At 47.9% G+C, this 14,698-nt stretch overlaps 1 protein-coding gene across 3 annotated transcripts in view; it reads right to left on the minus strand.

Moving 5' to 3' along the window:
• The window catches only part of LOC132816569 (cGMP-dependent 3',5'-cyclic phosphodiesterase), a 312,596-nt gene that overhangs the window by 96,196 nt on the left and 201,702 nt on the right, over nt 1–14,698 (minus strand). For all 3 annotated transcript variants that reach the window (XM_060826337.1, XM_060826336.1, XM_060826338.1), the window contains 3 exons: nt 13,005–13,116; nt 9,184–9,223; nt 1,994–2,057 (listed from right to left, as the gene is read on the minus strand). In XM_060826337.1, the coding sequence (XP_060682320.1) occupies nt 1,994–2,057; nt 9,184–9,223; nt 13,005–13,116 (216 nt within the window). The remainder of the gene's footprint in view (nt 1–1,993; nt 2,058–9,183; nt 9,224–13,004; nt 13,117–14,698) is intronic.

Raw genomic sequence — 14,698 nt, forward strand, 5'->3', positions numbered from 1 at the left:
TTAATATACATTCTCAAAGCTGCCGTTATCTTCCAGTAACAACACCCTGGACCTTCTTATCAATGAAGGAGTCTGAAGCTCCAATTAATCTCACGTTTTGTTAGGGGAGATTTCACATAAACGTTTTCATTTTACCTTAAGTTTAAAATTACCCTTAGAGAGTTTTGAGAAGATTTGTAGCTCAGGTTGAGGTTCTGGATGTAGGTTTGCTCGCTGAGCTGAAAGGTTCATTTCCAGACGTTTCGTCACCATACTAGGTAACATCTTCAGTGGGCCTCAGGTGAAGCACTGCTGATGACTCCTGCTTTTTATTGTTATATTTGGGTTTCTTTGGCTTGGTGATGTCTAAGATGACTCTTCCAAGAGCTAACCTCAGCACTGGACCTTCCCCAGAGGAGGAAAGCAACGTGACACAAGGAGAACTTTAGGGCGGGGATTCCAGAGCTTGGGAGCCAGGTAGCTGAAGGCCTGATAGAGTGATTGAAGTGGAGCATGCTTGAGAGTTCATAAGTTCATAAGATACAGGAGCAGAATTAGACCATTCGGCCCATCGAATCTGCTCCACCATTTGATCATGGCTGATATGCTCCTCACCCCCATTTTTCTGTCTTTTCTCCATATCCCGTCAACCCATTACTAATTAAAAATCTGTCTAACTCCTCCTTAAATTTACACTCTGTCCCAGCATCCATTGCACTTTGGGGTAGTGAATTCCACAGATTCACTGGGAGAAGTAATTTCTCATTAACTCTGTTTTAAATTTGCTACCCATTATCCTAAGACAATGACCTCCCGTCCTAGAATGTCCCACAACAGGAAGCACCAGCGCCACATCTATCTTATCCACACCTTTTATCATCCTGAATACCTCAACTTGATCTCCCCTCAATCTAAATTCCAGAGAGTATAGGCCCTAAACTGTTCGATCTCTCTTTATACGACAAACCCCTCAATTCTGGCATCAATCAGGAGAACCTTCTCTGAACGGCCTCCGATGCCACCTTTCCTCAAACAGGGGAGAAGCTAAATGAGACGCTAACTCAGCGGGTGACTAGGCAGGAGTTTCCTCTCTCAGACGATGGTGAATCCGAGGAATTTGTGACCACAGAGACCTGTGGAAGCTCAGTAGGTGAGTATGTTCAAGAGCGGAATGGATTTCTGGAGATTAATGATGTTAATCTTGATTTCACATGTTGGAGCAGAGTTGATGGGCGTAATGGCTGTATTCTTTGTTCCAATGAGACTGGAGGATAATTAGGCCATTTGGCCCATTGAGACTGCTCCGCCATTCAATCATGGCTGATACGCTCCTCAGCTGAAAATGTGTTGCTGGAAAAGCGCAGCAGGTCAGGCAGCATCCAAGGAACAGGAAATTTGACGTTTCGGGCATAAGCCCTTCATCAGGAATGAGGAAACTGTGTCCAGCAGGCTAAGATAAAAGGTAGGGAGGAGGGACTTGGGGGAGGGGCGATGGAGATGTGATAGGTGGAAGGAGGTCAAGGTGAGGGTGATAGGCCGGAGTGGGGGGTGGGGGCGGAGAGGTCAGGAAGAAGATTGCAGGTTAGGAGGGCGGTGCTGAGTTCGAGGGATTCGACTGAGACAAGGTGGGGGGAGGGGAAATGAGGAAACTGGAGAATTCTGAGTTCATCCCTTGCGGTATGCTCCTCACCCCCCATTTCCGGAGATTGGGAAGGAGGGTCTCAGTTGCAAGGTTGGGGCTTTTCAACGGGGGTGGGGTGGGGGGTGTGTGACTGGAGGAAGAATGCGCTGGTCCGTGAGTGCTGAGATGATGGGTGAATGGGGCTTGGTTTAAAGTATGATCCTGAAGCAGAGTTTTGTTTGTTCGGGCAGAGTTTACTCCTGCTCTTGTTTTCCGTCTCTGTCAGCCTGAGATCTCCTGGAGTGGCACTTGGACTCACAACCCCTCAATCCAGAGACCTGCAGGGCTGTTCCCTCGGTCCTGGATGACATTGTGATGAAAAGTGAGACCCACCTCTCTGCGTTGGTAAGGGTCCGTGCTTCCTGTATGATCTCCTGCAGCAGGACTGAAACGTTATCTGCAAAAGACAGAGAGAATATCTCAGAGAAACTTTATCCCAGAATTGTCAGAGGGGAACCAGTTCCCATGGGACAGGGCCATGTTCTGCAGCTCCCTAATGGGCAGAGGAACAGCTCCACAGATACCCAGAGGCCCCCAACACCACTGTGTCATATCACTTCACGTTTGGAGAATAGCCAAATAGAACAATGGCTAACATAAAGCCCAATATCCAACTCGGGATTCAGAGCACTGTAGGAGGGCGCCGACAGCAACCAGCCGACAATAATCATGTACAACCCAAACACTGTACACACACACACGTACACACACACACGTACACACACGTGCACAGACACACACGTACACACACACACGTACACACACACGTATATATACACACACACACGTACACACGCACGTACATACACACACACATACACGTACAGACACACGTATACACACACATGTACACACACACACGTACACACACACAGACACACACGTACACATACACACACACACACACACGTACACACACATATGTACATACACACAGACACACACAGACTCACATGTACACAAACACACACATACATACACACACGTACACACACATACATACATACACACAGACACACATGTACACAGACACACACACACACACACGGCTAGTTGATCCATCCAGTCCAGGAAGACTGAAAGAAAGAAAGATTTCCGGTCCAAACCCATTCCTGATCTGAGGAAGGATGCTCTGACTTTGGATGGAATGCAATAAAGTTTTACCAGATTGAATCCTGGCATGGCAGGAATGACGTGTGGAGAGAGCCTGGATCGGCTAGGACTATACTCACTGGAGGGTAGAAGACTGAGGGGGAGCCTAAAGAAACCTATAACATTCGATCAGGAGTGGACAGAGTAAATACAGGAAGGATGTTCCCACTTGTCAGGGAGTCCGGAACCAGGGCTCACAGTCTCAGGATATGGGGCGGGCCATTTCAGACTGAGATGGGGAGAAAAGTCTTCACCCAGAGAGGGGGGAACCTGGGGAATTCTCTGCCACAGAAAAAGCTGACCTTAAAACAGTGAATATTTTTGAGAAGGAGTTAGACCATAAGACCATATGACATAGGAGCAGAAATTAGGCCATTCAGCCCATCTAGTCCGCTCCACCATTCAGTCATGGCTGATACATTTCTCAACCCCATTCCCCCAATTTCTCCCTGTAACCCTTGGTCCCCTTGATACTCAAGAACCTATCTAACTCCGTCTTAAATATACTCAGTGACCTGGCCTCCACAGCCTTCTGTGGCAGTGAATCCCATAGATTCTCCACTCTCTGCCTGAAGATGTTTCTCCTTACCTCTGTTCTAAAAGGGTCTTCCCTTTACTCTAAGGCTGTCCTGGTCTCTCCTACCAAAGACCTTCCCAGCATCCACTCTGTCCAGGCCACTTAGTATTCTGTAAGTTACAATTAGATCACCCCTCATCCTTCTAAACTCCCTGAGTATAGACCCAACGTCCTCAAACATTCCTCATACATTAAGCATTTCATTGCTGAGACCATTCTCATGAACCTCCTGTGAACACACTCCAGGGCCAGTACACCCTCCCTGAGATATGGGGCCCAAAACTGTACACAATATCCAAACGTGGTCTGACCAGAGTGTTATAGAGCCTCCGCAGTACATCTCTGCTTTTATATTCAAGTCCTCTCAAAATAAATGTCAACTTCGCACTTGCCTTCCTAACCACGACTCAACCTGGAGAGGATCCTGGACTAGAACTCCCAAGGCGCTTTGCACTTTAGACTTCTAAAGTTTCGCCTCATCTAGAAAATAGCCCATGCTTCTCTTCTTCCTAACAAAGTGATGACCTCAGACTTTCCATCTGGCCCCCTCTCCCAACCTGTGCGAATCCTTCGGCAGCCTCCCCACCTCCTCGGTGTATCTGTCTTTGTAAGTTAGATGGAATTTTTCAGGCGAAAGGATCAAAGGGTCTGGGGAGAAAGTGGGAATGGGGACTGAGATGGATGATCGACTGTGATCATGTTGAATGACAGAGCAGACGAGAAGGGGCTGAATGGCCTACACTGCACCTATTTTCCGTTTCTAGCTCTTGATCTATAGCCCTTTCGGTAACACAGTGTCCAAGTGTTTTATAATTGTGGTGCAAAGGAGGGACACATTGTTGAAGGCTCCTGTCCATCAGGACAAACACAAGAATGCCACATTTCGAATGATCAAAATCATTTATCCCCTATGGTATATATGATTTAATTGTACATCAATGTTTGTATTTGAGAGTTTTGTTTATTTTTGTAAATTTGCAAAAATGTTAAATTTCAATAAAAATATCTACACAAAAAAAAATCATTTATCCCACAGGACATAAATGGGTGAAGAAGCTGATTGGCTGACAAGTCAGAGAAAGTGAGGACTGCAGATGCTGGAGATCAGAGCTGAAAGTGTGGTGCTGGAAAAGCGCAGCAGGTCAGGCAGCATCCAAGGAGCAGGAGATTCGACGTTTCGGGCATGAGCCCTTCTTCAGGAATCACCAAGTTCCCTACAGATTAGGGAGTGGCAAATCTAACCGCACTACTGTAAAATAAAGAAAGAAGAGATAACAAGTAAAGAAGGACAGAGCAGTTGTGGGGAAAACGCTTGAGTGTGTTCCTCAAGATGTGATAATACAACAGTTGGAAAAGATTAACGGGATTGGTCAAAACTACCATTGGTTTAAGAAAGGCAAATCATACGCAACAAATCTATTGGGGTTTTTTTTGAGGAGGTAACTAGGAGACTAGGTTAAAGAGAAACAGTGGATTTGGATATTCAAAAGATTTTTGATATAATCTCTCAAAAGGTTATTGGTGCCCCTTTATTCTGAGATGATTTATAGAAGCCCTACAATGTGGAAACAGGCCATTCAGCCCATCAAGTCCACACTTATCCTCCAAAGAGCATCCTACCCAAACCAAACACCTCTCACCCCTTCCCTGTAACCCTGCATTTCCCATGGCTAACCCACCCCAGCCTGCACAGTTCTGGACACTACGGACAATTTCTCATGGTCAATCCGCCTAACTTGGGCATCTTTGGACTGTGGGAGGAAACCGGAGCACCCAGAGGAAACCCACGCAGACACGGGGAGAACGTGTAAACTCCACACAGACAGTCACCCAAAGTTGGGATTGAACCCAGGTCCCTGGCGCGGTAAGGCAGCAGTGCTAACCATTGAGCCACCATGCCACCCTACCAGGCAGTGCATCCCAAACTATTTGTGTGTGTGGAGAAAGGTTTCCTCATCACTTTTTGCTTCTTTTGCCAATTACTTTTAAACCTGAACTATCCCCCCCCCCCAATTCTCAAATGTGCCCACCTAAATCCTTCCTCTATGTGATGAAGGTTTCTGCCTCTCCCACCCTTACAGGCAGCGAGCTCCGGATTCCCACCACCCCCTGGGGAAAACATGTTTCCTCACATTGCCTACTCTGTGACATTTAAACCTCTCTGTGTTTAATTTGCAAATTCATTCCTCTACATTCTCCCTGCTAGCTGATGACTTATTGTCTGGACTAGATAATGTAGTGTCCTTAACCCTAGTCAATCAGATCCCATCCCTGTCCCTTCCCAGGCATCCCATCTTCAGTCCTCCATAATCAACAATCACCCCACTTTCTCATCTCTCCTCAACACTATGTTTTCTGAGAATATTTAGCACCAAATAGGGTCATTGAGCACAGAAATAGACCCCTCGGTCCAACTCTTCCATGCTGACCAAAGATCCTAAATTAATCCAGTCCCATTTGTCAGCACTTGGTCCATGTCCCTCTAAACCCTTCCTATTCATATACCCATCCAGATGCCTTTTAAATGTTGCAATTGTACCAGCCTCCACCACTTCCTCTGGCAGCTCATTCTATACACGCACCACCTTCTGTATGAAAAAGTTGCCCCTTAGGTCTCTTTTAAATCTTTCCCCTCTCACCCTAAACCAATGCTCTTTATTACTCTTGACTATTCATCCTATTCCTGCCTGGCACCTCTCAGCCTCTGACGCTCCAGGGAACACAGCCCCAGCCTGTTCAGCCTCTCCCTGTAGCTCAGATCCTCCAACCCTGGCAACACCCTTGTAAATCTTTTCAAGTTTCACAACATCTCCCTAGATCTTGCCCTGACTTGAAACAGGTATCATTAATAGCCACAATATCATATTTCCATACGGCACCTGTATGTATGGCTCAGCAAACCTATGTTACCCATCCCTCATTGCCCTTGCTCAGCCCTACAGAGGGCATTTAAAAATCACCCAGACTGCTGTGTGCCTGGAGTCACCTGTAGGTCAGACTAGGTTAGGATGGCAGATGTCCTTCTCTAAAGGACATTCGTAAACCTGATGGGGCTTTCCAACAATTGGAAATGGTTACACAGTCATTATTAGACTTTTAATTCAGATTTGCCTTTTTTAAATTGAATTTATAATCCATGGCAAGACACAAACCCGGGCCCCCAGACCATTCTCTGGGTCTTGGGATGACGCGTCTAGCGATAACACCATGAGCCCATCACCTCCCTCTCTACAGCGATAGCTCCATATACATCAATGCCATTGCAACCAATATGCCCCTGATAATGTTATACAACATGAAGGCAAACAGCCCCAGGCAGTTTGAAGAACAGAAAGAGCTTTCAATAACGATCAGGTGAAAATGATGTTATTATTTATCAGAGTGGTAAGGTATTAGCATAACATGAATAATAAATCAAATTTTATCCGCCTCTTGACAGCTACAGTGTAGGGGAACAAAAATAACTCAAATTAAACAATATGTGACTGACAAACGCAATACGACACAAACTAAAAGGCAGCAGTATCTCCCACAATCTCCCAGAGGAGATCTCACCATCAACCAACACCAACCACAGATAACCAACATTCACAACAGCAGTGTGGGCCAGCTACAAGGTGCACCGCAGGAATTCACCAAAGATCCCCTGGCAGCACCTTCCAAACCATAAACCATAAAACTTAGGAGCAGGCCATTCAGCCCATTGAGTCTGTCCTATCATTCAGTGAGATCACGGCGGATCTGATAATCCCCAACTCCACTTTCCTGTCTTCTTCCTTGATTCCCTTCCTGATTAACAATCCCCCTCTCTCAGCCTTGACCAGACTCAATGCCCCAGCCTCGATAGCCCTCTGTAGTAAAGCATTCCCCAGATTCACTTCCCATAGAGGGAAGAAATTCCTCCTCATCTCACGTAAGTCAGACCAGGTGAGAATGGCCAATTTCTTTCTGTAAAGGGCATTAGTGAACACAGATGGGTTTTTCCAACAATTGGAAATGTTACACATTGTTCAACTCTGAATTCAGATTTTGTTTTTTTATTTGAATTCAAACTCCATGGTAAGATTCGAACCCAGGTCCCCAGGGTCTGTCTTAGACTCTACCTTTGTAAGGAGGTGACGGCATCATGGGATTATCACTGGATTGTTAGGCTTTCCCTCCATACCAGGCAACATGCTAGTAAATTTCCTCTGAACCCTTTCCAAAGCTTCCACAGGTAATGTCCTGGGGACCCAGATTCAAATCCTACTGTGGCAGATGGTGGAATTTAACTCCAAAATAAATCTGAGTTTAAGAATCTTAGGATGACCATTGTCAGTGAGAAAATTCTTGGTGTTCAGGGATGTGCAAGTTACATAGGTTAGTCAAGGGAAGTGCAGGGTTAGGATGGGGTGGTGGGTTTATGACACTAAGGTCGGTACAGTGTGGATAGTGCCAAAGGATGTTGCAGGTTACAGAGGGACATGGATAAGATGCAAAGCTGGGCTGAGAGGTGGCAAATGGAGTTTAATGTGGAAAAGTGTGAGGTGGTAGTAACAGGAATACAGAATACTGGGCTAATGGTAAGATTCTTAGTAGTATGGATGAGCAGAGAGATCTCGGTGTCCAGGTACATAGATCCTTGCAAGTTGCCACCCCAGGTTGATAGGGTTGTTAAGAAGGCGTACAGCTGTTAGCTTTTATTGGTCGAGGGAATGAGTTTCGGAGCCATGAGGTCATGCTGCAGCTGGACAAAACTCTGGTGTGGCCGCAGTTGGAGTATTGTGTACAGTTCTGGTCACCGCATTATAAGAAGGATGTGGAAGCTTTGGAAAGGGTGCAGAGGAGATTTACCAGAATGTTGCCTGGTATGGAGGGGAGGTCTTATAGGGAAAGGCTGAGGGACTTGAGGCTGTTTTCATTAGAGAGAAGAAGGTTGAGAGGTGACTTAATTGAGACGTACAAGATAATCAGAGGGTTAGATAGGGTGGACAGGGAGAGCCTTTTTCCTCGGATGGTGTTGGCTAGCACAAGGAGACATAGCGTTAAATTGAGGGGTGATAGATATGGGACAGATGTCAGAGGGAGTGTCTTTACTCAGAGAGTAGTAGGGCGATGGAATGCCCTGCCTGCAACAGTGGTAGATTCGCCAACTTTAAGGGCATTTAAATGGTTATTGGATAAACATATAAGATGACAATGGAATAGTGTAGGATAGATGGGCTTCAGATTGGTTCCACAGCTCGGCACAACATCGAGGGCCGAAGGGCCTGTACTGTGCAGTAATGTTCTATGTCCCGTGTTCTATCTGGGTGGGATGCTCTTCAGAGGGTCAGTGCAAACTCACAAGGCCAAATGGCCTCTTTCCACACTGTAGGGATTCTAACCAGCGTCGTGGTCAATCCTACAGATACTGTCAGAAGTCCCATGACACCAGGTTAGAGCCCAACAGGTTGATTTGAAATCACAAGCTGGTGAAGTCAGATCACCTGACAAAGGAGCAGCGCTCCAAAAGCTTGTGATTTCAAATCAACCTGTCGGGCTCTAACCTGGTGTCATGGGACTTCTGACCTTGCCCACCCTAGTTCAACACCGGAACCTCCACATCATGGCGACAGACACTGGGCATTACTCGCTCACACACACGCCCCCACCTCCAATACCTTGGCTAGCCGTGCATGGCTGTCCTCCCACCGTTGGCCCACCCAAGACTTCCGGAATTTTCCATCTCTGATCAGGATTACCACAAACTGTTAAGTTTTCTTTTTTAAAAATCCCTTTCATAGGAGGGGGTGACAAAACAGGATTGAATTACCCAAATGTGTGAAGAGGTTCCTGGCAACTTGAAGTAAGGCCTGTAGAGAGAGGGGGAGAGAAAGAGAACGGGTTTTAGTAACAGTTCGATGATTAGTATGGTCAATGGGCAAACTGACATCAATCCAGAGTTCACCATGAATGGACCCAGCTAGGTATGAGCTGAAAATGTGTTGCTGGAAAAGCGCAGCAGGTCAGGCAGCATCCAAGGAGCAGGAGATTCGACGTTTCGGGCATAAGCCCTTCTTCAGGAATCCTGAAGAAGGGCTTATGCCCGAAACGTCGAATCTCCTGCTCCTTGGATGCTGCCTGACCTGCTGCGCTTTTCCAGCAACACATTTTCAGCTCTGATCCCCAGCATCTGCAGTCCTCACCTACAGCTAGGTATGAGCAGCTCTTTCATATGATTACTCCAGTGAAGAAGAACTGGAATATTGGACCCTCAATGTGTTAATGCTGCTTTTTCTCCACTAATGCTGCCAAATCTGCTGAATTAGAGTCAGAGAGGTCTACAGACTGGAAACAGGCCCTTCAGCCAGCTTTCGTAATTAAACTAGTCCCATTTGCCTGGTTGGTCCATATCCCTCCGTGCCCCTGTCTAAATGTTTCTCAAATGAAAAAAATCATACTTGCCTCCACCACTCCCTCTGGCAGCCTGTTCCAGACACTCACCACCCTCTGTGTGAAAAAATTGCCCCTCTCACCTTCAACCTATGCCCTCAGTTTTAGACTCCCCTACCCTCGGGAAAAGCTATCCTCTATCCACCCCATCTATGCCTCTCATGCCTCTTGAAGTCATCCCTCAGTCCCCCCGTGTTCCAGGGAAATAATCCCAGCCTGTTCAACTTCTCCTGGAACTCAAATTGTATCCAATTGTTCCAGCAATTTCTATTTTAGTTCCATATTCTTACATTTATTCCTTCTCTTTCATTGTCTCACTGACTCTCCCTCCGGTGTCAGCAATCACAAGATATGAAGAGGAGTCATGAGGCACATTTCCCAGTTTTGACTGTACTCACCCAGAGGGGCAGAACATCAACACTGCTTCTGAACCTCCCTTCAGCAAACACAGGTTCAAATTCACACACAATCACTTACACACTCTCTTGCTCACACTTACCCTCTGTCACTCCCACACACTCTCCTTTAGTTATATACACACACTCGCACACACATATCCATTGACGTTCACACACACTTTCTCTATCTATCACACACACACACACACACACACACACACACACACACACACACACACACACACACACACACACACACAATCCTCATACAGTACCTTCCAAACCCACAATCACTTCCACCTAGAGGGACAAGGGCAGCAGATACATGGGAACACCACCCCATGCAAATTCCCCTCCAAGCCCCTCACCATCCTGACATGGAAATATATCGCCGTTCCTGCACTGTCACTGGGTCACAATCCTGGAATCCCCTCCCTAAGGACATTGTGGGTCTACCCACAGCACATGGACTGCAGCGGTTCAAGAAGGCAGCTCACCCCCACCTTCTGGAGAGCAATATATACTGGCCTACTCAGCGATGCGCACATCCCATAAGTGTTAAAAAGAACACTTTCCTGCCCCTCAAAAAACACACACACACACACACACACACACACACACACATATGCACACGTATATTTTGTGTGGGGCGAATTTGTACTTGCAGAGTTACATTGCACTTTGCTCAAAAGCTGCATACATTCATGTAGAACTCTGAGCTCAAAAACTGCAGGAATTTATGTAAAACACTGTCATCTCACTTTTTAGATTAGAATCAATCTAAACATCAGGTCATAGACAGAGAACACAGGGGGCTAACACCTTCAACATATTGTCTAGCTATCACCATTGTTAACAGCTAACCCGAGAATGCAACTTTAAAAAGAAGGGTTTTGTGATTTACACATGAAAGAATTGAAACTATCACTGTATTCTAACAGATGAAAGGCTTAACAGACAATCAATTTTTCAATGTATAATTTCAGTTACATCACACTGCAAATTTTTGCTATAAAGTCTGTGTTACGATCGAGCCCTCCACTATCACCTGATGAAGGAGCGTCGCTCTGAAAGCTAGTGTGCTTCCAATTAAACCTGTTGGACTATAACCTGGTGTTGTGTGAGTTTTAACTTTGTACACCCCAGTCCAACACCAGCATCTCCAAATTATGGCCTTGAAACATTAGCTTGGTTTCACTCTCCACAAATGCTGCCAAACATGCTGAGTTTCTCCAGCATTCTAGGATAGATATTTCTCCTTGGGGACAACAACAGGTGAGGTCAAGGGATTCAAAATGACAATGGGTGGGACGCAAAAAGAGAGAGAAGATAGGTGGTAATACGGATAGCACTCCCTCAGCACTGACCCTCCGACAGTGCTGCACTCCCTCAGCAATGACCCTCCGACAGTGCGGCACTCCCACAGCACTGACCCTCCGACAGTGCTGCACTCCCTCAGCACTGACCCTCCGACAGTGCTGCACTCCCTCAGCACTGACCCTCCGACAGTGCTGCACTCCCTCAGCACTGACCCTCCGACAGTGCGGCGCTCCCTCAGCATTGACCCTCCAACAGTGCTGCACTCCCTCAGCACTGACCCTCCGACAGTGCGGCGCTCCCTCAGCACTGACCCTCCGGCATTGCGGCGCTCCCTCAGCACTGACCCTCCGACAGTGCTGCACTCCCTCAGCACTGACCCTCCGACAGTGCGGCACTCCCTCAGCACTGACCCTCCGGCAGTGCGGCGCACCCTCAGCACTGACCCTCTGACATTGCTGCGCTCCCTCAGCATTGACCCTCCAACAGTGCTGCACTCCCTCAGCACTGACCCTCCGACAGTGCGGCGCTCCCTCAGCACTGACCCTCCGGCATTGCGGCGCTCCCTCAGCACTGACCCTCCGACAGTGCTGCACTCCCTCAGCACTGACCCTCCGACAGTGCGGCACTCCCTCAGCACTGACCCTCCGGCAGTGCGGCGCTCCCTCAGCACTGACCCTCTGACATTGCGGCGCTCCCTCAGCACTGACCCTCCGACAATGCGGCACTCCCTCAGCACTGACCCTCCGACATTGCGGCGCTCCCTCAGCACTGACCCTCCGACAGTGCGGCAGTCCCTCAGCACTGACCCTCCAACAATGCGGCACTCCCTCAGCACTGACCCTCCGACAGTGCGGCACTCCCTCAGCATTGACCCTCCGACAGTGCGGCACTCCCTCAGCACTGACCCTGTGACAGTGCGGCACTCCCTCAGCACTGACTCTGTGACAGTGCGGCGCTCCCTCAGCACTGACCTTCTGACAGTGCGGCACTCCCTCAGCACTGACCCTCCCACAGTGCGGCACTCCCTCAGCACTGACCCTCCCACAGTGTGGCACTCCCTCAGCACTGACCCTCCCACAGTGCGGCACTCCCTCAGCACTGACCCTGTGACAGTGCGGCACTCCCTCAGCACTGACCCTGTGACAGTGCGGCACTCCCTCAGTGCTGACCCTTCCACAGTGCGGCACTCCCTCAGCACTGACCCTCCCACAGTGCGGCACTCCCTCAGCACTGACCCTCCCACAGTGCGGCACTCCCTCAGCACTGAGCTGAATTTGTGTCTCAGACCTGGTTTTGTTCACCAGCCTCTGGAAGATGCATGGTGCCTCCAACCCTCGAACACCCCGATGTGAGAGTTCCTCATGAGCTGCAGCTAAGCTTCCAGAGTGGAACTGTGTCCATGTGTTGGAGAGGGGCAGTGTTGGATTGGGAGTATGGATCGAGGCAGAGCGGGTGTAAGCTCTGTGCCTGTCCGTCACATTACCTGACATTCGATCTTCAGTTTGCGCTCTTTCTGCACAGACATGGTGCTGGTCAGGACCGTTGCAGTGTACCGAAAGCAATGCCGAATCTTGTGTTCATCCAGTTCCGTGTAACTGCAGGGGAAGATGGGACACTTGGTTGGATTGTTTACACGTATTGTTGCAAATAATTTTCCAACTTTAACAAAGAGACAAACACACCAGAAATCAGAGCATAAGGAGGCCATTCGGCCCATTGAGCCTGCTGTATCACTTCATCCAATCATGGCCAATCTTTGTCTCCAATCTGACTTTGACGCCCACTCCCTTTAGCCCCTGGGCTCCCCAAGAGACCAAAGATTTGTGTACCCCCGTTTTGAATAGTATCTGCAACTCCCTGGGTTAAAAATTCCAAAGATTTACAACATTTTGTCAGATATATATATATAAATATGTGTTCTTAGTCACACAGTACGGAAACAGACCCTTCAGTCCAACTCGTCCAGACCTGTTTATCCTATCCATGTTCCTCATAATTTTGTAAACCTCTATAAGGTCACCCCTCAGCCTCCGTCGCTCCAGGGAAAACAGCCCCAGCCTGTTCAGCCTCTCCCTGTAGTTCCAACCCAGCAAAAATCCTTGTAAATCTTTTCTAAACCCTTTCAAGTTTCACACCATCCTTCCTGTGGAAGGATTTGAATGCAGAATTCTAAAACTGGCCTCAACAATGCCCCATATGGCTGCAACATGACATCCCAGTTCCTATACTCAATGCACTGACCAATGAAGGCAAGCGTACCAATATGATCAGCCCTCTTTCCTGAAAGTCTGACTGCCCCCACCCCGGCACACCCAGCCCAGCCCATGTTCTGGATTCCCTGCACAGAGGATATAATCTCTCAGGATCGACCCTGTCAAGCTCCTTCAGAATCCCGTCTGTCTTAATGAGTTCACCTCTCACTCACTCCAGAGAATATTGGCTGAATTTCCTCATCAGGGGATGACCCTCTCATCCTCAGGACCAACTGATTGATCCTCAGCTATATCACCCGGGTGGTTTTATCACGGATCTATTCATCCAGAGACCCACGTCCTGTCCTGGGACCCCAGGTTTGCAACCACTGTGCAGAGTGTGAACTTTGAATTCAATAAAAAACGTCTGAAGTCTATGAATCGGTTGTTGATTGTCTGGTAGGATAGCCCATCTGGGTCACGAATGTCCTTTCAGAAAGGAAATCTGACACCCTTACCTGATCTGACCTACATGTGACTCCAGACCCACGGCAATATAGTTGACCTCCAATTGCAGTTATCCAATAAATGCTGGTCTAGCCGGTGATGAACCCTCCCACGAATGAAGTTTTCAAAAATTCCTCTCTCCAATCTGGCTTACTAACCCAGACTGGCACATCACATGGGCAGTGGGTTGACCCACAATGCTCTAAGGGAGGGTATTCCAGGAGCCTGACCCAGCAACACTGAAGGAACGGTGATGTTTCCAAGTCAGGATGGTGAGAGGCTTGGAGGGGGACATGAAGGGGCTGGTGTTCCCATGTATCTGCGACCCTTCTCAATGGTCGTTAAACAAAGCTGAGCAGTTAACTGTCAGTCATCATCTATATGGTGCATTGTCTCTGGCTTGCCTCTGCCAATAAGACTCCACTAGCTCACCAACCAGCACGCTGGTCTCAGACACTACAAAGTGTTGCAAATTGTC

Source organism: Hemiscyllium ocellatum, chromosome 6 (genome assembly GCF_020745735.1).
Source record: "Hemiscyllium ocellatum isolate sHemOce1 chromosome 6, sHemOce1.pat.X.cur, whole genome shotgun sequence".
In the NCBI taxonomy this organism is placed as follows: Eukaryota; Metazoa; Chordata; class Chondrichthyes; order Orectolobiformes; family Hemiscylliidae; genus Hemiscyllium; species Hemiscyllium ocellatum.